A 26,267-nucleotide genomic window follows, 5' to 3' on the forward strand; every position below is an offset into this window, starting at 1 on the left:
GAGAAGAGACTGACCCCCACCTGGCTACAACCATTATTACACTGCCCAAAACATGGAGAGTTTGGCTCTGTCCTCTCATAGTTGGACAAACCTCCCCACCTTTCCTCACTCCTGTGCTCCAGGGCCAGAGAAGAACTTGGAGGTATCACCAAAAATGCTTCTGCAACAAATCAAGCCTTGCCCAAAGGCACTATTCCATCAGTACCTCCACCAAAGGCACAGAGTGTTTGCAGTGCTACAGCTCAGACTGACTCAGCCTGGCACTGCCCATTCCCATGCCAAGCTCCCAGAGAACTGGAGAATGTAGTCGGGAAGAGTGTGGGAAAAACAGTGATTCAACAGCTGTTTTTTCCAAGTGAGGATCAGCACTAACATGGAGAAATGTCAGATGAACTTGCTCCAAATCTAGTGCCTTACCCTGCTTTCTGTGAAAAATCAGAAACCAGAGCACAGAACAGGAGAAACTGAAATTCCCAGGAATGATGGAATATTCTGATCTGCCAAGCCCTGGTCCTTGCAGCAATAAATGCACCTCTCAGAGCAGAGCACAACACAATGGTAAATGTTGAATTCAGTGGATTCTCAGTGCAAGTGCTTATATAAAACATCACTGTCGACTTTTGACGTGATTCATTTAAAATATCTCTTCAGAACTTTGGCTGCTGCTGCTTCGAGAAGTCTCTTGGTTGATGTTAACAAGGGAGACTCCAAAAAATTGCTTTTTTCTTATCAAATGACAGACATGTAATCAGGGATGATAGTATCCCTCTCTCCCTGAACAACACGTTGCAAAATCAAGAAAGCTCTAATTGCAAGTAAAAAGTCTGTATTATAGAAATTAACAATAAAATTGTCATTAGTCAACAATTTTAATTGCATTTATTAAGAGTGATGGTATTAATAAGAGATGCTGCTATTTAAAAGCCAGTGGAGTGAAAGCTATCTCAATCTGTGAATATTAATTGCTTTTCAATACCTCTGCTGGGAATTTTTCCAGGAAACTTAGTCCAACACTGACACATCACTGTTTCCAAGCAGGAATGGCACGTTGGGGCAGCAGATGGGAACCTGTGCAATGTGGCTATTTTTGTCCACATAATGAACAGTACATTTGTCACTTAGAGTTGTCATGGAAATTGAGAGAGACAAAAAACATTGGACAAAATGAAATATGATCCAAAGGATTGGAGGACTCCATTCCTGCCTTTGCAACCCACTCCAAGATCATCTCTGATGGCTGGAAGCAGGAGGGGCTTGAGTTTATATCTCAAAATGAGACTTTGCCAGCAAAATAGGGCTCTTCACACCATCAGGGCAAGGAGCATTGTTTTCTCAGAGAAAATGGGTTTTCATTCATTGAATCACAGACAAGTTGCTTTGTCACTTCAGGTTTCCTTGACAGTTTCTCTCTGTCAGAACCAGTTAATTTGGAGCTGGGGCAGCAGCAGCTCTGTGGGTTCACACCTTCACACATGCAAAGTTCTCTCATTCTCCCACAGCTGGAGGGAACACAACATTGGCTTCGGGACAGGAATCCTGGTTTCCATCACAGAGCAACACAGGAGGGTCCCTGACACACAGCCCTGAGTCAGGGAAGTGCCACAGGGAACAGGGATCTTTGGAAAGACACACCTGGGGGGGACAAGGAGGAGATGAAACCCTCAGAACCCAGAGCATGGGCTGAGGCTTTAGAGAAAAGAACAACTCCAAGGTTGCTACTCCACACAAGTTATTTCCTTGTGCCAGACACAGCACAACAAGGTTTTGTAAATTTATTGGAAAAAAATGCTTGCTCTTGTCACTGAAGGGAACTGTTCTAAGGACACCATCTGGTCAAACTGGCCTCAAGTTAAGGTGTTGCATCATAATTTCTTAAAAAATCCGAATAAATAATTATATTATTTCCATATTTTCTTCTCTTTGGTTCTAAAGGAATTTATTCCTTAAAAAAAAAAAAAAATTGCCTTTTATTTTACAATATATCCATAGTTCAAACCCTCTGCCCCAGAGCCATAGGACTGGAGAACAGCTCTGGGGCAAGGCAGGACAAAATCACCTCATTGCTGTGCCCTGAACAGCACACATGCACAAAGAGCATGGAAAATAATCCAGAGCAAGTAAAACCAGTGCTGCCAGAACACTCCTAACATCAACTTACTTCCTCAGCAGCCATAAGACTGGTTTTTAAAAGACGTAATGAAATCGAAATAAAGGAATGTGAGGGGGTTTGTAAAAGCTACCCTTAATTTTGAGGCTTCAGGTTATACCTGGTCTGCATTTTCGGTCTTGGTCCCTTGTATATCTTGCTTTTCTTTTAAAAAGTTACCCCTCTATTTAAAAAAAATGAGGTGTATATGGAACATGCTGAACATCAAATGTCCCCCTATAAAAATTACACAACACTGGAAAAAATTATATTTAATATTCTCACAGTTTTAATAATCTGTGAGATGATTAAATCCTGACAGTTACTCACTATTTCATTTGCACAATTAAGGAGCTGTAGTTTTATGAATTGTGTTACACAGTTTTTAAGCAGAGCAGTAGCCACAAATGAGAAGTTCACGGTGCTCTGGGCAACTGACCCTGAGATCAACTGATCCTGAGATCAACTGATCCTGAGACCAACTGACCCTGAGATCAACTGATCCTGAGATCAACTGACCCTGAGATCAACTGACCCTGATCTTCTTCTGGAAGGGCACTGGCACCTGCCCCGAGGGTTGCTGTGAGCAGGGGTGGCCCCAGAAGCCATGGGCACATAGTGGGGGATTGGGGTAGGATGTTCTACCCCATAAGACCTAAAATGCAATCAGAGAATGCAAACAATGCCAGCTCTCTGTGTGGAGTTCCTGGCAGTGCCAGGGTGTGGGTTTTGATGTTAAACTGTGCTAAAACCAGCCTGATTCACCAAATTACAAACACACCACCTGCTTTCGGAAGCAGGATGTGACAGATAAGCTGGGAGCTGGCCTGCAAATCTCTGACTGGTAGTCAATCACTTTGTACTATAAAAGTCCAGTCCTCTTACATCCAGTCAGGTTCTTCTGACATAACCCTTCCTGGGGTCTGTGAGTGGAGATTCCCCCCTTGGCTGGGGACGTCCCCCAGGGTCACTCCTGGAGGTAGAAAGAAAGAGATCTCCTCAAGACAGTTGGTCTGGGTGAGTTACATCCATCTCTAATTAATAATTATTTCTTTTTGCCAGCTTTAATATAATTGCTTCAATAATCATAGAATCAACTGGGTTGGAAAAGACCTCTGAGATCATCAAGTCCAACCCTTGAGCCAACACTGCCACGGTGACCAGCCCATGGCACTGATGCCACATCCAGTCTCACCTTAAAAACCTCCAGGGACGGTGACTCCACCCCCTCCCTGGGCAGCCCATTCCAAGGGCTGAGCACTCTCTGGAAAAAATTTTTTCCTAATATCCAACCTAAACCTCCCCTGGTACAGCTGAAGACCCAGCCCTCTTGTCCTATTGCTGCTTCCTGGGACAAGAGCCCAACCCTCCCAGCTGCCCCCTCCTGTCAGGGAGTTGCAGAGAGTGAGAAGGTCTCCCCTGAGCCTCCTCTTCTCCAGGCTGAGCCCCCCCAGCTCCCTCAGCCTCTCCTCACAGCACTTGTGCTCCAGACCCTTCCCCAGCCTCGTTGCTCTCCTCTGGACCTGCTCCAGCCCCTCCATGGCCTTCCTGAGCTGAGGGGCCCAGAGCTGGACACAGCACTCCAGGGGTGGCCTCACCAGTGCTGAGTCCATGGCAAGAATCACTTCCCTGCTCCTGCTGTCACACTCTTCCTGGTCCAGGCCAGGATCCACTGGCCCTCTTGGCCACCTGGACACACTCTGGCTCCTGTTCAGCTTCTGTCCATCCCCACTCCCAGCTCCCTTCCTGCCTGGCTGCTCTCCAGCCACTCTGTCCCCAGCCCGGGGAGCTGCCGGGGGTTGCTGTGGCCAAAGTGCAGGACCCGGCCCTTGGCCTGCTTGAACCTCATCCCCTTGGAATCAGCCTGTCCAGGTCCCTCTGCAGAGCCCTCCTGCCTTCCAGCTGATCAACACTCCCCCCCAAATTAGTGTCATCCGAAAATTTGCTGATGATGGACTCAATTCCCTCATCATCAATAAAGATATTAAATACAACTGGGCCCAACACTGATCCCTGGGGACACCACTGGTGACCAGATCCCAACTGGATGCAGCTCCATTCCCCACCACTCTCTGGGCCCGGCCCTCCAGCCAGTTCCTAACCCAGCACAGTGCCCCTGGCCAAGCCTTTTCCAGGGATGTGCCATGGGAGATGGTGTCCAAGGCTTTACTGAAGTCCAGGCAGACACATCCACAGCCTTCCCCTCCTCCACCAGGTGGGTCACCTGATCATAAAAGGAGATCAGGTTGGTCAGACAGGACCTGCCCCTCCCAAACCCGTGCTGGCTGGGTCTGATCCCTTGTCCATCCTGTAGCTGTTGTGAGATTGCAATCACTTCAATGTAGTGGACTGTCCTATCTTGCACTATACTACTGGTAGTTTTAACTTTTATATTGTGTAATAAATAATTCCGATTAAGATCTTTTCTCTGATCATCTGTAATAATAAATGATTCATTTTATATCAGTGTTCTCAGTTTGCCATCACTAAAGCCTGTGGGACAAAGTGATTAAATAAAATTAAACGGTTGACAAAATCTGGGGCTCAGATTGGACTCAGCCACCCCCAGGCTCCTCTCTGAGAAGAGGATCCTTTCTGCACCTCATGACTAAACAGCAGGGCTTTAATAAACTTTGTCTAAAGGCCCCCACTCCCTCCCATGACAGGGATAGACCAGCTCTTGAAAAGCCAGGATCAGCCCTTGGAATGGGCTGCCCAGGGAGGGGGTGCAGTCCCCGTCCCTGGAGGGGTTTGAGCAGAGCCTGGATGTGGCATCAGTGCCATGGTCTGGGTGACAAGGTGGGGTTGGGTCAGGGGTTGGACTGGATGATCTCAGAGGTCTTTTCCAACCTGGTTGATTCTGTGATTCTGTAATCACCCCAGTAACACAAAGCATCTGAGCTCTGCCATGTCCCCATGGCTTGGCTGTGTGTTCCAGAGCTTCCCCAACCAGAGTGACACAGCTCCCAGGCACGTGTGGGAAGGTCCCACCACAGCCCAGCCCCGCAGCTTGAGGAGTCCATGGGCTTGAGGAGTTTGAAGCAGCTCTTGGGTGAACTTTTGCCCCAGGGTTAAAGCAGAGCAGCTGCAGCAATGTCAGAGGCTTGGGGACAACCTCCTGCACAGCAATCTGAGAGGAGGTTGTGGGGAGGTGGGGTTGATGTCTTCTCCCAGGCAACCAGTGATAGGAGAGGGGGAAATGGACTCAAGTTGTGCCAGGTGAGGTTCAGGTTGGATATTAAGAAAAATTTCTTCACTGGAAGAGTGGTTAAGCACTGGAAGGGCCTGCCCAAGGAGGTGGTGGAGTCACTATCCCTGGAGGTGTTCAAAAAATGAGTGGATGTGGCACTTTGTTATATGGTTTAGTGGCCATGTGGCTGTTGGTCACAGGTTGGACTTGATGATCTTGGATGTCTTTTCCAACCTTAAAGACTCTGTGATTCTATGATCTCCCAAACACTTTGTAAAAGGTTTCACACTGTCTATTTGCACTGCTAATAAAGGTTCCTGTGAATATTCATAACTTCTTTCCTTCATTTTCTGCAGCTGGACCAAAAGTCTTTAGGAAAACCAGCATCCCCACAGCTGGAGAGTGACAGCTCCTGGAGGAATGGGAAGTCAGACCTGCACCTGGCTTCCATTGATAGATTAGATCATTCAGGAAGGAGACATACAGGCAGATGAATTGCTCCATTTGAATACTACTGTTAACTAGAAGGATTAATGCAGCAGGTGATGGATTATTTGCCATCTCTCCCATCCTAGGTTTTGGGTTGTATTATTCATTCACTGAAGGTGTTATTTTCTGTTTAGCTGCACCACCTGAATAATTTAACTGATAAGAAAAATCTCCACCAAAGGTGAAAATAAAGATTTGATGGATTTGTCAAATGTCAATCACCTCTCAACGTAAAAATTTTATTTTGACCCTCCTCATTTCTCTCATAAAAGTTGATTGACAAGCTCATGGCACTGAATGTCCCTGTCTCCCTTTGAACTCCTCCTTGCTGCTTCTGAATTCTACTGGGGTTCAAAGGTATGTAGTGCCACAACATGGCACTGTATACAAAAACACCCCGTTTATCTGCAGGATCCTTCCTAGAGCATCACAACATGCACACACCCTGTGGCTGCACACCAGAAACAGTCTCAGGAGTGATGGGTTGGATCTCACTACCTTTCCTTGGAAAATTTCCAGCAAAACCTATATCATAAATCAGAAAACAACGGCTTCAGTTCCCTCCTGCCAGTACAGGAAAGGTCAGGGACAGAAATGAGATTTAGTCATAATCTTTGTATTCTAGTTGTTTATAACCACTCACCAAATTTGCCTCATTTTACCTGAGATGATTCCCAGCCAGGTTCATGTTGGCATTTTCCCCACATTTTCTTTTCCCTGCAAAGGTTGTTCAAGTGGGTTCGAGAGTTGGCCTTGCAAAGTCAGGCTGTTCTCCCCAAGCCTCCATCTTTCCTCTTCACTCTTCCATGCTCCTCAGCAAACTGGGGATACACAACCAGAACCAGAAGCTGGACATGGATCCCCAATGACACTGAAAGGTGGTACTTGTGTATTCCTGAAAAATTCCCTGGATTTGGCTGTCATAAGTCCCAGCTGGGTTATCACCAATGAACAGCAAAACTGAAAATCAAAATATGTCTCATGGTCCAGAAGAACTCAACTGAAGTATCTGTTCCACATGTCACCTGCTGGAAAGCTCTCAAGTTTCTGTGTCCTGATATAAAAACACACATGGACTTGTCCCTTGAGGAGGCTTCTCACAGCTCTTCACAGCCATGGTCTCATCCAAAGTTTCATGGTGGCACTGCAGCAGAACTGGCCTCAGGAATAGTCAACCAGATTAGGAGAGGGAACAAGGTGCAGAGCTGCTTCTCTGAGAGCTGGTGCCCCCAGCCCTGCCATCCTCCCCTCACGTGGTCACAGACCTGCTCAAACAACCTCAGGAATGGAAGCTGCAGCAACCTGTGCCAGCCCCTCACTGTGTCACAGAGACTTCCCACCTGTCTGCTGGAAAATGGTACTTTGAGATGGACTTTATGCTCTACCTTTTACTGATACAGAAATCAAACTGCTTTCTCTCCTCCTCAGGATGCTGTTGGAAGATGGTACTCTCCTGTCCCCTCAATCTTTACGCCCTCAGACATTCTTCTTCTCCCTATTCTCACTCTCTCCTCACAGTCACATTTTCAGCTGTCTGACACTTCTCACTGCTCCCCTCTATCCTGACTCTGGAAGGTCCACATCTGTCTTAGAATGCAGCACTCAAAGATTAGACCAGGCTGTAGCAGAGGCTTGGCCAGCTCAGAGTGAAGGGCAAAGCCCAGGGCTCCTGTTCAGGTCCTGTGGTCCTGATGCACTGTGATCACACAGTGGGAATGATACACAGACCATGGGAGCCTCTATGAAAGGCCAACTCATGTGCCCCAACACAGGAAGACCTCGGTGTTACCATAAGGATTCTAGAGATGGATCCCAGTTGAAGTGTGCAACCCTCACAGCTGTTTGAGGAAACCACCACTGCCAGGGAAAGGACACAGCTCTGGGCTCTGCTACACTAAAGCCATGAGGAGCTCCAACAGGCCCTTTATCACAGAGTCAGAGAACTGTTTAGGTTAGAAATGACCTCTAAATGACCAGCACCACCATGTCCTCAAGTGCCACACCCACATGGATTTTAAATCCCTCCAGGGATGGGGACTCCACCACCTCCCTGGGCAGCCGCTTCCAAGGCCTGACCATCCTTTGTAGGAAGAAATTTTCCCAATATTCAATCTAAACCTCCCCTGGTGCAACTTCAGGTCATGTTCTCTCCTCCTGTCCCTTGTTCCCTGGGAGCAGAGCCCGAGCCCCTCCCGGCTCCCCCCTCCTGTCAGGGGGTTGCAGAGCCAGAAGGTCCCCCCTGAGCCTCCTTTTCTCCAGGCTGAGCCCCCCCAGCTCCCTCAGCTGCTCCTGCTGCTCCAGCCCCTTCCCAGCTCCGTTCCCTTCCCTGCACACGCTCCAGCCCCTCAGTGTCTCTCTTGTCTGAGGGCCCAGAGCTGCCCCAGCACTGGAGGTGCCCCAGCAGTGCCAGCACAGGGACAGTCCCTGCCCTGGGGCTGTGACACACCATGGCTGGCACAGCCCAGGGGCCATTGGCCTCTTGCCCCCTGGGCTCACCTGGGCTCATGTCCAGCCCCTGTCACCAGCACCCCCAGGGCCTTTCCCACCAGCAGCTTTCCAGCTGCTCTGCCCCAAGCCTGGAGCTGCAGGGGGTGGTTGTGACCCAAGGGCAGGATGAAGCCATTCCTTCCCTTTTCTTCCATTCAGAGGATGAAAAAACCTTTACATCCAACATGCCCAGCTGACAGCAGGCTTTGTGTCAGGAGGCCTTGAGAGTGAAAGGCAGAGGCTGGAGAGGCATCCAGGAAAATTCAATTTCCACTCTGCAATCAAACCACCAAAGTGTGTCTCTAAATATTTGATGTGATCCCACTCTGCTGTATTTCAGATAAGCATCAGATCATTTGCCAGAAGGTTAAAAAGGGGGGGAAAAAAAGGCAGAACGTTCTTAAGTAGCGTTTCTGTGAGACACTGGGAATATTTCTCTGAGACTTGATACAGAGGACAGAAGAATGTCCTTAGGAAACTTCTAGATGAGAGCAGATAAGTCCATTGAAGTGTCACAATCAATGTTTTCTATCAGAGATGCACTAAAAGGCTGTACATCTGAAGCAGGGAGTTAATGGAAGATATTTAATTAAGACTATGATTTTCTGGCATACTAATAATTCTGAATGTGGAAGGGAAGCTGTGAGTGAAGCCTTTGCTGTCTGACCAGCCTGATCAAAGGCTGTTGCTTGTGCACAGAGAGCACAATGGGTGCAGCACATTGTGTCCCAATGAATCTTGGAAAAGAATGAAAAATTCCTGCATCCAAAAAGTACAAAAAGTGAAAGTCAGAAGAGAGATTTCTGCTCTTTTGTCCAAAAAATCCTGTTTTCTTAAGGGAAAAATATCTGATTCGGTGTTTTATCTCCTAAGCCACACACGCAATCTTATCATCTGCATTCTGCAGGATTATAAATATGGAGTTAATATACGACTTTGTCTAGTGCTGTTCTCCTCCTTGAGAGCTGAATTCAGTGCTTAGAGCTCATTATTCCACATCACATTTATTAAACAATGCCCTTTCAGCAGCGTTTTCATATCTACATAATGAAAATTCTTCCTCTTCAGAAAAAGATGAGGGAAGTGATTGGGATGAAGGAGCAATCTGAGCTGGCCAGGTGTGTTCTTGTTGGGTATTAACTTGCTGCACTTATCCTACAGGACACATCTGCACCAGCAAGGAAGAGGAGCTGCAGGAAATGGCACAAAGGAAATCAGGCTGGAAATATGTATCCAAAGCAAGGAGCTCCAGCACTGCCTGTGCCCAGCCCACAGGAACAGCCTGGCACAGTGACAGCCACAGGCACCCCCAGGCATCAGGGAGCTGCAGGAGGCACAGGGTAACATGGACAGAGCTCCCCACGACATGGAGGGAGCTGGAGCATGGGAGAACCTGACAGCAGGGGTCACTGGGGGCACTGGGAATCCCACTGAGGGATTCTGAATCAGCTTTGCCTCAGGCTGGGGAAGGGTCTGGAGCACAAGTGCTGTGAGGAGCAGCTGAGGGAGCTGGGGGGGCTCAGCCTGGAGAGGAGGAGGCTCAGGGGAGACCTTCTCACTCTCTGCAACTCCCTGCCAGGAGGGGGGAGCCGGGGGGGTCGGGCTCTGCTCCCAGGAACCAGCAGTAGGACAAGAGGGCACAGCCTTGAGCTGCCCCAGGGCAGGTTTAGGTTGGACATTGGGAAGTTCTTCCCAGAGAGAGGGATCAGCCCTTGGAATGGGCTGCCCAGGGAGGGGGTGCAGTCCCCGTCCCTGGAGGGGTTTGAGCAGAACCTGGATGTGGCATCAGTGCCATGGTCTGGGTGACAAGGTGGGGTTGGCTCATGGGTTGGACTGGATGATCTCAGAGGTCTTTTCCAACCTGGTTGATTCTGTGATTCTGTGATTCTGCAGCCACTTGTGGCACATTCAGTCCCTGTATGGGCCAGTCACTGAAGATCTGGACTCCATGATCCTTGTGAGTCCCTTCCAGCTCAGAATATTCTGTGATTGTTTGATTCATCCCACCCCCAGCTAGTCTGTGTGGCCAGAGAAAAACCCTCACTTCTCAGAAAGACTGGATTTGTCCGGAGCAACCACACCAATTAAAACCACGAGGGCACAGCCACTGGACTTATCCATAGTGGTGAAGTTCAGGACGAGCCCTCCTCCACTCTGGGTGTGTTCAGATGGTCTTTCCCAGGCACATAAAAAGTTCAGCTCTGCTGAACCCCTTGAGACACAAGCCTGGTCTGAACAGATGTGATTGTGCCTTGTGTGAGGCTTTGCCTAAGCCAATGAGCCCCACTGATGGGCACAGGGTGTTAGTTCAGGACTAAACTATGGTCATGCATCCACAAAGCTGTTCCTGAGTTAGGCTGTCTCAGACTCTGGGGAGAAGGAGTCTCAGACCAGCACACCTGTACAGGGAGAGGAGGACACACACTGTTCTATCACCTGCTGATCTGCCCCTGGGTCTGTGGCTACAGAAGATGTCCAGGCATGAGCTCACTAGGAGCCACACAATTTGCTGGTATCTTGCTGGCTCACATTTGACTTTGGGGAACTCTCCTGCTGTCAGGAAATGCCTGGACACAGCCCAGGGTGGGACACTGCAGGGGCTGCCCACAGGAAACAGTAGATGAAGTCACTCTGGTTTGGGAGGTGAGGGCTGTGTGGATTCACGTGCTGCCAGGGCCAGGAAATCACTGCTGACCCTTTCACTTGCTGGTCTGGACATAGTCTGGAATACCAAACAACTCTAACCCCACTGATGTAATTTCTATATCCATGCTCAGATCAGAACGATGGCAGGAGCTGTCTGTTCTAGACCTGGGGATAACAGGCTCAACAGGCAGCCTGGACTGCACCCAGGGGTGAGGAGATCACAGGACATCAATTCAGAGAATACTCAGCTCCCATCTAGATATCAACACCTTCATCTGATGAGACTGGAGACCTTCCAGTGAGGGAAAGGAGAAAAAAAAACAAAAAGAGGAAAAACCCTCCAGAGGCCAATATCTACATGGATTCCATGTTAATTCAGTCACAAATGAGAATATTTAAATGGCCATTTGCACATGGCTGTGGCCTGAGGGCCTGGGCAGTTCCAGCAGCAACATCTCTGTGGTCTAAGGTGTGTCCACATATTTACTGGTAAGAAAACAACCAGGCAAGTCAGGAGACAGGGATAACCTTGCATGAATACAAAAGATGTTTTCAGCAGTATCAACAGAAATAAAAACTTTCAAGCCAGGCACTGGGAACACAAAGGGGGAGGGAGGCACAACAGGCTGTAATAAAGGAAATTGAAAAGAGACAGAAAACCTCATTTAGAGTAAAAGAACACTTTTGCCTTCTCCAGAGATCACTGCTAAGGACCTGAAATGACAGCCCTTAGCACTGGAATGACCAACTCTATTGAGCACTGAAGGCAGGGACTGGCAGAGGCACTACTCTCACTAAATGGCAGGACTGTGACCCTCCTTTCTCTTAACTGACCCTGCCTGACTCAGAGGCAGTATTTGCACGATGTTAATGGCTGTGCCCTTTGCCAACACCTCCTCTGCTCCAGAGCAGCTGATTTGCCTCCACAGGGACTCCCCAGGCACCATTTCCTCCAAACACCCAGACTGATGAACACAATCAAGCCAAGCCCAGAGCAGCTGTACAGCTCGAATTCAATTCCTGTTCAGGCTTAAAGAAGCACCAAAGAGGCTGAAATGTAACTGTTTTCCCCCAAGTCTATCAGCACATCTAATCAAAGCTGTTGCCTTTCCTTACAAACCTTCTGGACAGGTCCGTGGGGTTCTTCATTCAGGGCTAAATATTGAGCTTCCCTGCACATAAAAAAATGCTCTGTGAAACTTCAGACTAAACTTTAAAAAAAAGCTGGAAAACTAAGTCATAAACATGTGTCAGATGCTCCAGCACCACAAGCTGAACCAGCAGCAGAACTGTTGGCCTATATATATAATTAATCAACAAAAAACAATAAATAATAAGCAAGTCAGACAAGGCCACTTGCACGCCCAGAGCCCTGAACATTTAATGAGGTTCCCTTTGAAGTTAATGTGCCCAAAATGGGAGGCTCAGAATGAGCCACAAATATCAATATTGATTTCTTTTGGCACTATCTTGGCCAGAACCCCCTGGCATGGAGAGGCCTTTGGGCTGGAGCATTTTCAGTGTTTCTGTGAAAAATTAGCAGAATGCTAAATTTCATTTTGAATTTGAAATATGAATCTGAAATGTACTTTGCTCAAGCTTTGTTGAAGAAACAATTTATTATAGCACTTAATCTCCTTGATGAAAGAAAAGGAGATTTTAGCCTGCTAATAAGCTGTGTAGAAGCCATGACTAATTAACCTAATTGTAGCAGCCTGTGACAAAATGTGATTGTACTAAACCCATGCCTCAAGTAACTAGAATTGTCAAAAACTCAAAGGCTAATAAACCAACAGACATTAACAGAACATAAACACTAATAAAGTTGACACCAACCATATTATTTGTAACAAAATCTATACTACAACCATCACAAGAGACAATCTGAAGGGTATTCAGTATCTGAGAATGTAGAATTCACCATCTGAAATGCATAAAATTAGTGCAGATCATTGGCAAGTGACGCAGCTCTTGGAGCTGTGCAGCTCATGGGGCCAGGCAGGCTGGGGCTGGAGACACCCTTCCATCCTGTCCTGTCAAAGTTCAGCAGAAGGGGAAATGCAGAGAAGCATTTCTGGGCATCACACAGTTTCCATCTCAATCACAAACCCCAAAGACTCAGTGGGGATGAGGAAGCTGAGTGGGAAGGGCTCATCTAGAAGAGAATCACCTGGGAAGGGACTTGAGGTGACAGCCCCCCCTCAATTCCTGCCCACCTTGGAATAAGCCCCCACGTACTCCCCCAACAGAATCACAGAATCAACCAGGTTGGAAAAGACCTCTGAGATCATCCAGTCCAACCCATGAGCCAACCCCACCTTGTCACCCAGACCATGGCACTGATGCCACATCCAGGCTCTGCTCAAACCCCTCCAGGGACGGGGACTGCACCCCCTCCCTGGGCAGCCCATTCCAAGGGCTGATCCCTCTCTCTGGGAAGAACTTCCCAATGTCCAACCTAAACCTGCCCTGGGGCAGCTCCAGGCTGTGCCCTCTTGTCCTACTGCTGGTTCCTGGGAGCAGAGCCCGACCCCCCCGGCTCCCCCCTCCTGTCAGGGAGTTGCAGAGAGTGAGAAGGTCTCCCCTGAGCCTCCTCCTCTCCAGGCTGAGCCCCCCCAGCTCCCTCAGCCTCTCCTCACAGCACTTGTGCTCCAGACCCTTCCCCAGCCTCGTTGCCCTTCTCTGGACCTGCTCCAGCCCCTCCATGTCCTTCCTGAGCTGAGGGCCCAGAGCTGGACACAGCACTCGAGGTGAGGCCTCAGCAGTGCCCAGTCCAGGGGCACAATCCCTGCCCTGCTCCTGCTGCCACCCTGTTCCTGATCCAGGCCAGGATCCATTGGCCCTCTTGCCCCCCTGGGCCCCCCTGGCTCCTGTTCAGCTGCTGTCAGTCAGTCCCCTCAGGTCCCTTTCTGTCCCCCCACTCTGTCCCAGCCCGTGGGGCTGCCGGGGGTTGTTGTGGCCAAAGTGCAGGACCCGGCCCTTGGCCTTGTTGAACCTCACCCCGTTGGATCCTTCCCATCTCTCCAGCCTGGCCAGGTCCCTCTGCAGAGCCCTCCTGCCTTCCATGAAATGACCACCTGAAAAATACCCCCCACTGTCAGTTTGAGATGGCCCAGGGGGGATGGAGGGCAGGCTGCTGTGGGGATGGGGCTGGGGAACAGCTGATGGAAGGGATGAAGCCCTTGTTCAGTGATAACAGTCTGAGCTCTGAGGAGCAGCTCCCTGCTGGTCCCACAATGGGGATGTGCTCAGGCACGCTGGGCACAGAGGGCCTCTTCTCCTGGGTGTGTCAGGTATCACAGAATCATGGAATATTCTGAGCTGGAAGGGACCCACAAGGATCATCAGTCCAACTCCTGGCCCTGCATAGACTCCCCAACAATCCCACCCTGTCCTTGAAAGCATTGTCCAAACCCTCCTGGAGCTCTGGCAGCCTTGGGGCTGTGCCCACTGCCCTGGGGAGCCTGGGCAGTGCCCAACCAGCCTCTGGGGGAAGAACCTTTTGCTGAGATCCAACCTGAGCCTGCCCTGACACAGCTCCAGCCATTGCCTCAGGTCCTGTCACTGGTCACACAGAGCAGAGATGGAGGTGCCCCTCTGGGCAGGAGTGATACAACAATAAATCCTGAGGAATGAATGACTGGGAATATATGACTATTAATAATTATTAAATGACTATTCCTTCTGGTGTAGATGCCCCTGAGCTGGCACTGGACCAACTTCAGCACAGCAGTGAGGCAGTGGCAAAAATCATGGTGAAGCACAAGGGGAACACAAAAGGCCATTTCACCCTCCCTGAACAGGACTGGCAGCACAGGAGGGGGCACCTCACAAAGAATACTCACTGCAAACCCAGAGGGTGTTTTCTTGGAGAATGTACCACCTGAGGGCAGGAGGCAAAGGCACCCTGGGGCACTACAAGTGTAATAATCACAGAATCATTCAGGTTAGAAAAGACCTCTAAGATCACCAAGTCCAACCATCATCAACTCAGCACCACCACTAAACCATGTCCTCAGTGCCAAAAAACATATTTGTTTCCTAAGATGCATTAAAGGATCTCCAAAATGAGAGTCAGAGCCTGAAATCTTCCAAACCCATTGTGGAAGGAAGTTCACATTCCAGAGGAAACTCCGAGGACTGAAGTAGAGAGAAGCTTTGCTGCACAGAACCTCCAAAGCAGTGCAGAAATCCAACCCAGAGGGGTCCAGAGAACTGAAATGCTCCATTCACCCCCTGTATTCCCAGGCTGAACATAGGCAGGGACGGAGTAGAGTTGAGAAAACCCATGATTTCAAGCAATAATATGGATGTACATCTTCAGTCCACACAGCCCAAAGACACAATATGCTGTTGCTAAGCCTGTATTTCATGGGCTTGATGGCTGAGTCTTCCTGATTATGTGCATTGACCCTAAATGTCCATTTAATTTGTCTTCGAAGAAGGAACAAAAGTAAAGCTACTGCTGTCTGAACAAAAGATGATTAAGGAAAGGGTGTAGGATTTTTTTTAATTCCTTCATTATTATGGAAATATGCCTTTTAGAGGCTGAACAGAGCTGGTTCAGTGAGAAGTTCCAAGCTTATTTTATGGTTGAAAATGTGACTGTGACATTTAATATGAGGTAGGTCAGACAGAATGAGGCAGAGGCCGTGTCCCCAGTGCCAGTGATGAGACAGGGATGATAACTCCTGGTCAGGGCAGCCAGGAATTGTTCCATGTGGAATCACTGTGGGTCACCTGTGTTAGAAATATCAACTTTATTTGACTCTTGAGCTTCAGTGTGCAGCCGAACTCTGTGTTACCTGAAGGACAGTGTTTGCCCAGTTAAGCCCAGCCCAACACAGGCTTGCCTAGAAGGGCATGTGGCACCTTATGCCAGGGCTCCTGCAAGACTCTGGAGAGCCTCAAGAAACAACATAAACAGGCAAAGAATTTCAGACATGTCTTGGGCCTGGATGCAGATTTTCTGCTTGGTCATCCTCCAGGAACTACATACATCCTCTATGCAGAATGGTGGGAGGGAGAGAAAGGGAAAAAACAATGTCCCATGTGAAAATTTGGGAACTATCCCAATGAAACTGAGATGTCTTCACTCCCTACTTCACAGCACAGGGAAAATATCCCACAAAGGCAGAACAATGTAAATAAAACTGATCCTTAAATCAGCCCAGGTGCCAAACACTGATCAGAAGCCACGATCAAACAAGAGACACAACCTCAGCTCCAGTAAGGTGTGAATGAACATGCAAAACTTGGAGAATATTTTAACTGCTTCCAGAAAACAAATCCCACCCTGCTGAACCAGGTCCAAACCCAGCACAATTCACATCTGTTGATAAACAGGAGCAGAGATGGGATAACTCACGTCTCCTTGGGATGCTCTTCCTGACCTCTCACTCCAAATCCATGGCAGGTGTTGGACCTGCTTATTGCCACGGCAGTGTTTTCTTGCGGATCTGGGAGCTCTCCCACCCCAGCACAGCTCTGCAGATGGTCTTATCAACCTTAAAAACTACTGTGGCATCTCCATGTCCTTTACAAACCATAACCACAAACCCCAGAGGGTGTTGTCATTCTAGAGGAGCCCCCCAAGGCAGTACCTGCAGAACTCTCTGTGTCTGTGGCCTTTCTCATGTATGGTCAGAACTTTGTTTACCAAGTGCCACAAGAACCCACCTGAAGGGCAGAAAGGTTTTTAGAGGAGGTAAGGGGTGGTGATTTCCCATGGTTCAGGTACCTTGATTCCTCCCCAGGAATGGTCAGACAGGAACTCCACAGGGCTCGTGACTCCAGGCTGTGCTGGGTATCTCAGCAGGAAATCCAGCTCTGCTGGGTTGATTTCTTTATTCATCAGGAGTATCTGTAATTCCAAACAGACAAGATATCCTTGAGCGGCAATAGAATCCAGTAGATTAATTATTCAAACCAGGTACCTGCCAAATGTGTGGCTAAAAGGTACTCAGAGCCCCATGTTGGAGAGGTGAGATGGACATACCATGTAGGTGCTTGGGGTCTCCCCAAAACAGGAACGGGAATGAGGATGGAGATTGGCAACAGAAGAGGAACAAAGCTGGGAAAACTATGTGGCAAGTGCTATGATCCAGGTGGATGGGAGCACCCTGAGGAGCAGTCCCTGCCAGGGTGTGCTGCAGGTCCCTGGGCTGGGATCCACAGCTGGAGAGCAGAGAAATTCCTGGAGAGGAACCAGAGCATCCTTAGGGAATGCCACCAGGGGGTTGGCCATCTCTCACTGTCTTGTTCAATTTATAAACCAAGTGGAGACACACTGAGAGTGCTGGGAAAAATAAACAACAAACAAACAGCAACAACAATAAAACCCAAACCAAAATCCTCACCACCCTCATGGCTCCTGCAGCAAGAGAATAAGCAGGTCCATGAGGTCTCAAACACTGAAGAGCACCTGGGACATTCCAGTGTTTTTAGTACCAGTGGTGACTTTCAGGAATAAATGGAGTAAGACTGCCAGAGCCATGGTTGAGGTCATTCTGGAAAGCCCAGCTGGGGCCACTGCTCCAGGTGCAATGCCAGAATTCTGAAATCCCAGACTCCGAAAACATCCCCTCCAAACACCAGTTCTGGGAGGGGGGAAAACCGGTGCAGGGAGTGTGTGGTTTCCTTGCCACAGATCCTGGTTTGTATCCCAATGATGTCAAAAGGGCAGTGGCACTTCAGGTGTGCCTGGCACCTCTCCTGCCACTGAGGGTACGAGGGATTCAGCTAAAGAACCAACTGTTTTTTTCTATGGGAGCACCTGTGCCCATCACCCAAGTGCCTCCACACACTGACACTGGGGCTGCTGCTTTTCCTGACACATAAAGGGACTCATTAATTATTTTCAGTGTTTATTGTAGTTACAAGCACCATGTGTGCTACTGAAACACTTTATTTAGAGATATATGCTAAAAAATGTACGTGTTCCATGGGTCAGAATTATGGCTGACATTGCAAAATATAACCTGACGTTTTACACACAATTTATTAACAAAATATCCTGTTAGAGTCCATTTTTTTCACATATACACTTTCCTTTTTACATAAAGTATTTTGTCATGTAGAATTAAAAGAAGTCTTGGCCATCCCTGGATCAAGGTTAACCAGCCCTGCAGTGTTTCAGCAGTTGGATCTTGGTTCAGATCTGCATTCTTGGAGGTATTTTCCAAACTTATTTAGTCTGTGATTCCACATGTCAGGCCATTTCCACAGTCATTCACTGCACAAACTTCATATCAACTTCACAACATCGTTCCAAGCACTATTTATTGATTAGATATACAAATGTCTCCTTGCTCAGATCATGGACTAAAAATTATACAAAATACTGGACATGGTAGAGCAGCAGTGTAGGAAGAATTTCTTCGGGATAAAAGCAATAAACCCTTCCAGGCCAGTTTGCTTTGCCCTGTTTTCCAGGTCCTGCCAGCAGGTATTACTGTCTCAAACAACCTTTGCCATCACAATTCAAATCCAACTCAGCATCTATGCCTGTTATTGGTGAGAGTCAGTCCTATGAGGAGCAGCTGAGGGAGCTGGGGGGGCTCAGCCTGGAGAAAAGGAGGCTCAGGGGGGACCTTCTGGCTCTGCAACCCCCTGACAGGAGGGGGGAGCCGGGGGGGGTCGGGCTCTGCTCCCAGGGAACAAGGGACAGGAGGAGATGGAATGGCCTCAAGCTGTGCCAGGGGAGGGTCAGGAGGAATTTCTTCCTGCAAAGGGTGGTCAGGCCTTGGCAGGGGCTGCCCAGGGAGGTTTGGAGTGCCCAGCCCTGGAGGTGTCCCAGGAAGGCCTGGCCGTGGCACTCAGTGCTCTGGGCTGGGGGACAAGGTGGGCATCGGGCACAGGGGGGACTCCATGGGCTGGGAGGGCTTTTCCAACCTCAGGGATTGTGGGATTCTGAACCCTGCTCACAGAGTGCCACCCCTGGTGGTGTTACCTGGAAGGTGAGCTGGGCAGTGTAGGTCAGCCTGTCCCCCTCGAACAGCCCCCGGGCCGTGCACTGGCACACGCAGAAGGTGATGCTGTCGCTGAGGCTCCTCACGCGCTCTGTGAGCCCCTCGGCGGGAGCCGCCCTCTCCATGGCTCTCTGGAACACCTTCTGGAATGCCTGGTGGGGACACACAGTGGGACATGTGACTCTCAGATCCCCTTTGCATGGTACCCCCTGAACTGCCACAGTGAGAGATGCCAATCTCTAGGGCCACCTGGAACATCTAGAGACCAGCCCCTGCATCTGTCTGTAGCTGCTCTTCAGGAACACAGAGTCTGGCAGTGGTGACATCCCCTGTGACACTGAGCTCTCCGGAGCCCAAGGGAGCAGCACAGAGACAGGCAGAGGGAACTCAGACACTGGGAATACAAGAAATGATCTCTTACCAATGTGCTCCCACAGGGAGGACATGGGACACTTGCTCTGCAAATGTTGAGCCAGCAGAGAGTGGAGATCCCAGAGGACACATGGAATCACACACTGGTTTGGGTTGAAAGGGACCTAAAAGCTTATCCAGTCCCACCCCTTGCCATGGGCAGGGACACCTTCCACCAGCCCAGGTTGCTCCAAGCCCCCTCCAACCTGGCCTTGGACACTCCCAGGGATGGGGCAGCCACAGCTTCTCTGGGCAACCTGTGCCAGGGCCTCACCACCCTCACAGGGAAGGATTTCTTCCCAATATCCCACCTGAATCTGCCCTCTGGCAGTGGGAAGCCATTCCCACTGGTCCTGTCCCTCCATCCCTTGTCCCCAGTCCCTCTCCAGCTCTTCTGGAGTCCCTTTGGGCACTGGAAGGGGCTCTAAGGTCTCTGTGGATCCTTCTCTTCTCCAGCTGAACACCCCCAGCTCTCCCAGCCTGGCTCCAGAGCAGAGGGGCTCCAGCCCCGTGATCATCTCTGTGGCCTCCTCTGGACCTGCTCTAACAGATCCACATCTTTGCTGTGCTGGGGACCCCACATCTGGACACAATATTCCATGTGGGATGTCACAACAGTGGAGCAGAGGAGGAGAACACAACTCCCACTGTGCAAATGTTTCAACTCAGAGAAAAGCAATTGCTCTAAATAATAACAATTTCAAGAAGTCTTATGAGCACTTTACTGTCTGGATCCAGCCAAGGACTGGCTAAGAAGAGCAGAGAGCAGCACTGGTGGGATGGAGCAGCCAGTGAAGTCCCCTGGGGATGGGGACCTGCATCGAGAACAACCCTCTTATATAAGAGAATAAAGATTCTTGCAACAACATTTCTGATTTGAATGAGAAAAGACATAAAACTTTCAGAGCCATCCGAAGAAAAAACATTTTTAAATTATCAAATGCAACTGGAAAAAGAAAATGGAAAAGAAAATAAAACCCAAGTCCTGCTTAGCAATGCAAAGGCTCTGTAAGCTGGGCCCAGCTAAAGGAAATAACCATGGATGGCACAGACTGGCCAAGGCCTGACTGTGTTGGCAGCATTATTTTGGGGGTTCTACAAAGGAAAAATGATGCCCCAACAAATTAAAGTAACATTGATACCTAATGCATTATTAATAATTGCAGAATGCATTTTCCTGCTTAACATTTCTTTAAATTCTGTTCAAACATGCTGCAGAGCAGCACATAAATCTTTGTGTTCTAATTTATAATGGGTTCTCAGCTGTGTGGCCAGTATTCTGAAATAATTTCTGTGCATCTTTACACAATGTTTTATGATCTGTCATCAAAATTTATTAGATAAAAACATTTCACCCAATAATTTTTCATGTATTTAGACACACTGCTAATATTAACTGGAAAACATAAAACAAACTAACTCTGGAAGATGCAGATTAAAGGTGAAGCCTCAGAAACCCCTGTATCTATTATGGATGTGTAGGGAATGAATCTTTCAAAAGGCACAAAAGATATTCTGTACATTTTTCTGATAAAATTACTCCAACAAACGAGTTGTGGATATAAAAAAGTAAAGCTTCTTTGTGGATCAGGCTCAACACATCGTAGTCTCTCCTCAATTCCTTTTTCCAGGTCACTTGTCAAGGTAAGAAATCGTTTGGAAGAAGTCCTAGACTAGGACTCCAACTCATTTAACCCTCCAGCCCCCAAAGAACCTTTCTTGTGATAAAAAAAGGTCTTCCATTTATTAAAGCATTAAACTGGAACTCTTTCTAGATGGTTGGAGCAACCTGGGCTGGTGGAAGGTGGCCCTGCCCATGGCAGGGGGTGGGACTGGATGAGCTTTAAGGTCCCTTCCAACCCAAACCAGTCTGTGATTCTGTGAACCTCAGTGAGAGAGAGCAGCTCTGAGGGCACAGCACCTTCAGGGAGAACTGGTACATGGGGTGGATGTGGTGGAGCTCGTTCATGGTGAAGTAGAGCAGGGAGGCCCTGGCGGCCGCGGGCCTGTAGTGCTCCCTGGCCTCGTTAATCTTGGCTTCCGTCACCTTGAAGTCCTGCACCTGCAGGGAAACACAGGACAGGATTCATGTGAGAACACCCCTGTGCAGTGAGTGCAGCCCAGGGAAGGTGGACATGGGCCACAAAGTCCTCAGGGCAGCAGTGGGCAACCCACACATGAGCACCACAGGGAGCAGCCCCTGCCCCCAAGACACGGTGCAGCCAGGCTTGAGCTGCCCCTCCAGCATCCCCCCACTCTGGAACCTTCCCATTTAACTGCATTTCCCATTCAGTTGCCCAATCCTCCATTTTCCTGAGTCCCCTCCAGACTCCTCCCTGGATTCCCTGCTCTCCACTAACTGGAACTGTTTTTCTCAACAATGAGTTTCTCCTGCTAATTGCAGGTCATTAACAGCACAGGGCTGAACAGCCCCAGTTCTCCTCTCAGGCAGCTTCCCCAGGGCTGGGAGGTGCTCATTTATCCCAGCTCTTTGTTGCCTTTCCTCAGCAGCACTGAACACACCCCACCTTGCTGCTCAGGGCTGCAGCTGCTGTGATGGACATGTGGAAATCGTTTTTGGCAGAAACACCAGCCCATCATCGTCTCAGTTTGTTCTTTCATTCCACTTCGGCAGCACAAAGTGACGTCCTCGAGCCCCTCAGGGGTTATTTCAGGCTCTGTTTGTGCACAGACATGTCTTGTACATGGCCAGGAGCTGCTGAGCGAGAGCTGATCCAGCCAGCTCAGCAAACCATGCTGTGGGATCATAAAACCATGGAATGGTTTGGGTTGGAAGGGACCTTAAAGCCCATCACCCATGGGAAGGGACATCTTCCACTAGCCCAGGCTGATCCAAGTCCCATCCAACCTGGCCTTGGACACTTCCAGGGATGGGGCAGCCACTCTGGGCAACCTGTGCCAGGACCTCCCCACCCTCACAGGGAAGGATTTCTTCCTAATCTCCAACCTAAGCCTACTCATTTTCAGGTTAAAGCCATTCCCCCTTGTCCTGTCACTGCAGAAGGTCCCTCTCTGTCCCTCTCGTTGGCTTTCTGTGGCAGAGCAGGGCTCAGCAGGGCATCACACAGCCCCTGAAACACAGGCCATGGGGTCCCCTGGGCTGTCCCTGAGCTGGTGTGAGCACATCTGGCTGGGGTACCAAGCCTTCCCAAGGCAGCACAGACTGAGCCTTAATCTGCTGTGTGCAAACATCACCACACCTCAGCACCCCACAGCATCCAGGGGCTGAGCCTTTTTGCATGTGCCCACGAGCAGAGCTGGGCTGATTCATAATTCTAGTCAAATAAAAGCCGGGGGGGGGGGGGCAGGCAATTGCTTTCCATAGACAGATCAGAGAGGAACTTCCATAGGAAGGAAAATGCTGCATGAACATTTTTTTTTGGTATACAGACCAAAAACAGAGCAGCAAACCTCTGACAGGGCTCTGCAAACTCTAAAACTCAACCCTGTTGGTACAGAGCTCGCACTGACCATCTGTATAACCACAGCTGGTTTAGGAGCTGGACCCCTTCAAGAACACCCAATTCAAGAGGGAGATGCCAAGCTGGCAGGTCAAAACATCTCTTTAACATCTCCTTTGGGGGTTCAAGCAAACCCTCCTCAGACAGTAAAATACATCTGATGCACCAATGGCTCCCAGAAATAATTCTGATTTTCAAGGTGGAGGGAGGATCTCTTAGTTTCTTGGTCACTGAGGCTCCAACACAGAGATGTGAAAGGCAGTTCCAGCCCAACCCCATCACGAGGGTGACTCACCCCCAGCCAGTGGGCAAGTGTGGGCTGTGAAGATGGGAGGTGGTGGAGTCCCCACCCCTGGACATGCCTAAGGAACAACTGGCCATGACACTCAATGCTCTGAGCTGGGTGACAAGGTGGGAATCAGGCACAGGGTGGACTCGGTGGTCTTGGAAGTCTTTTCCAGCGTAAATGATTCTGTGACTGTGGCTGCAGAGGGAAGCAGCTGAATGGCCATACCAGAGTCCTGGTACAATCCTGGCATGAGAACCACAATTCCCAAGTTCCCTCAGTGGCAGGAAAAACCACAGTGCATCTAGCTGAGCCCAGCCAGCCCGCCAGGGGAACTGGGCAGTGCTGACACTCACAGCTCATACCAACATTGATTTATACTCTAAAGAATGGAAAGGTATGAAATGCCCAAGTTCCTGCAGATTTACTCAAGATCACAAACTCACCAGATGCCAGTCCCTGGTCAGCACTAAAATCCAGCTTAGCTGAGGCAGTGTGATGTACTCAGGATTAGGCTGGCACCGTTTAAAGCTGCCTTGATAGTGTGTAAATTTTATTGTCTTTACATCAGACACTGATGTTTTCACTTGGTCTTAAATAGGTCATTTGACACACAAAAGCTGCAAAGCACCAAATGGCCTGAAGCTCTCCAGAGTGGAGAGCACTGTAGTTTATACCCATTTCTCTTCTCTGCTGAGCAGAAGGAGCAGAGATGGGCAGAGCAGAGGTGACATTCCACCCAGAAATCCTCAAAGATAACATCACACACACACTTTTCTCCAGGCTATCACTGTCTTTGTACCTTCTCCTCGATTTCTGCAGCTGTCTGTTTAGTGATCTCCAAGTTCTCCACCAAGGCTGTGTCTCCCAGGAAATTCCCAGATGCTGATGACAGCCGAGAGAGCAAGTTGTCCTCTAATGTTTTCAAGGTGATCTTGAATCCATTCTGCTGCTTTGTGAGATCTGACTGCAAATGAGAAATTCAGAAAGTTTTAGCCACCAAACATGTGGTAAAGGAAGGATTAACCAACTTCCCATGGGAACAGGCTTCTCACTGAAAACTGACATAGTCCAGTAGTGCTTATTCCTGCTCTCTGCAACTCCTGGGAGTGGGTGGAGCTCTAGGATCACTCCACATCCAACAAGCCATCAACTCAGAGAAACCTTGAACAGCACAGAAAGCACCAGGAAAGCTGAGCCCTTTCACTAGGAATGTATGAAAATGCTGGGGATGAACCAGGAACCTTTATCCCCATCTCAAACATATCTCCTGTATCTTTGTTCCTGATTCAAGTCAGAATGGACAGTCCCTCTGCTCCTCCCCCCTCCTGATGAACTTACCCCTCCACACCCCACCAGTCACACCAGCAATGGGGCCACGGGGATAAAACCTGGTGGCAAATCCAGCAGCAAAGTCCCTCAGGCCCTGAGAAGAACACGAGATGCACCTCAGGCTCAGGACTGAGGGCAAAGCTGAGGCCTCATCTATTGCTGCTCCTGTTTGTAGCCTGGCCTTGAAGTCCCACAGGGACCAGTGGCTTTCTGGGCTAAAGCTGTACATGCACAGAGTCCTCCTGCCAAAGGATTTGCAAACTCAGCACAAGCAGATACAGCCAAGAAGGCCAAGCAGATAGCCCAGTACAACCATCCTGCCTCAGGGGCACATTTCTGAATCACAGAGTAAATCCTTCCCATTTCTCTGGTCCCCTCTCCCTCTCCCCTGTGGAAGCACCATCATTAATGCTGTTCATGGTGGAAACAAAGACTCTCATCCATCTCCTTTCTGAGCTGCTCCTCCAGAACAGGTTTTATCCCATGAAATGTGATTGCCTTATTCTATGTGTTGGCTCAGAGAAACTGCATCTCTCCTGGATTTCAGGTATATTATGTCGTTCCACGATATGGCTCTATTGTGAATACCTATTTTTAGAGTTACCACAGCAAACATCCTGTGGGAAGGCTGTGCCTCTGATTGGGATGTTGCTGAAGAGCTAAGCCTGGTGACTATTCTCTGCATCAATGAAGTCAGTCACTACCACCCTGCTACATAAAGCACTACTGGGTGACAGTTTAAATCCTCAGACTGTGGTTAAGTGGCACAACCAAGAAATTCAAGTAACTTTAAGTGTGTTTTATAGCCCTGCAACCATCCAGCTCTGGAGTACAGCAGACGTGGGACACGTGGAATTGAAACAAGTTCTGAGCAACTGGCTCGTGACAGATTCAGTGTCATAAATCAAGTGATCCAAGGCTCCAAAGGCAGTTTTGGGAAAACATGTCCCCCTGTAGGGTCTGGAATGAGAAATGTGACCCTTTGCCTCTCCCAGCCCCACCATGCAGGATGGAGCCTGCTCTGTTGGCAGAGGTTTCCCAGCAGATGAACTGACTCTGTCATTAATAACTCATCTCTCAACATTTGGGCTGAAGTTTCCTGTACTTGCTGTGCACACACTCATTCCACGTTCATGGCAATTCAGGTGCTCAGCAGGGTGGGCACTGAAGTGTGTTGGTTGTTGGTATTTCAGCCGGAAAAGGCTGTTTTGAAGACTTGTTCCTGGCTTTCCACCCAGGAATTGGCCTGTGGTGGTAAATATTTTACAAGTCTTGAGCCAGAAAATGAACAGAGCAAATTTTGTGTGTTTCTGCCATTCAAGCATAGCAAGCCTTGAAAAATGACATCTGCAAGCTATTATTCAACCCCTTGGATTATGAGCCTGGAGTTATTAATGAGGAGGGGGTGGATTTTTGCTCCAATAGCTTGTAATCCCCACCCAATTCTGGAAGCACCCTCAGAAGTGCAGACAGCTCTGGGTCCCCCCAGCACCTGCAGCTTTATCCTGCCATGGTTTGAAGCAGCAACAAGGTCATGGTTCCTCATTTCTGCACTGGAGCTCATTATCTGTTATTTCACAGCTGATATATAACAGTGCTAATTCTGAGAAACAGGTTATTCCCAGAGCCTTCCCCTGCCAACCCCTTCCAAGCTCAGCCAGAGCAGCCACCTTTCCTTTTCCTTTCTGTTGGTTTTGTTGTTTTATTTTAACATCACAAACCAGAGGGGAAAAATTCCCTGTGTTTTCATAGAATCACAGAATGGTTTGGGTGGGAAGGGACCTCAAAGACCATCCAGTTCCACTCCCTGCCATGGGCAGGGACACCT

The 26,267-nt window shown here is 49.0% G+C and overlaps 2 protein-coding genes across 3 annotated transcripts in view; one reads left to right on the forward strand and one right to left on the reverse strand.

Annotated features, from left to right (window-relative positions):
- SHISA6 (shisa family member 6) overlaps positions 1 to 26,267 on the forward strand; it is a 448,298-nt gene that overhangs the window by 345,222 nt on the left and 76,809 nt on the right. The gene's annotated exons all lie outside the window — the stretch shown is intronic.
- The window catches only part of DNAH9 (dynein axonemal heavy chain 9), a 188,690-nt gene that overhangs the window by 57,247 nt on the left and 105,176 nt on the right, over positions 1 to 26,267 (reverse strand). For both annotated transcript variants that reach the window (XM_051797453.1, XM_051797454.1), the window contains 4 exons: positions 23,910 to 24,074; positions 21,261 to 21,401; positions 18,910 to 19,080; positions 16,699 to 16,821 (listed from right to left, as the gene is read on the reverse strand). In XM_051797453.1, the coding sequence (XP_051653413.1) occupies positions 16,699 to 16,821; positions 18,910 to 19,080; positions 21,261 to 21,401; positions 23,910 to 24,074 (600 nt within the window). The remainder of the gene's footprint in view (positions 1 to 16,698; positions 16,822 to 18,909; positions 19,081 to 21,260; positions 21,402 to 23,909; positions 24,075 to 26,267) is intronic.

The sequence above is a fragment of the Manacus candei genome, unplaced genomic scaffold, assembly GCF_025592945.1.
Source record: "Manacus candei isolate 608988 ecotype Guabito, Panama unplaced genomic scaffold, ASM2559294v1 h1tg000047l, whole genome shotgun sequence".
Classification (NCBI taxonomy): domain Eukaryota; kingdom Metazoa; phylum Chordata; class Aves; order Passeriformes; family Pipridae; genus Manacus; species Manacus candei.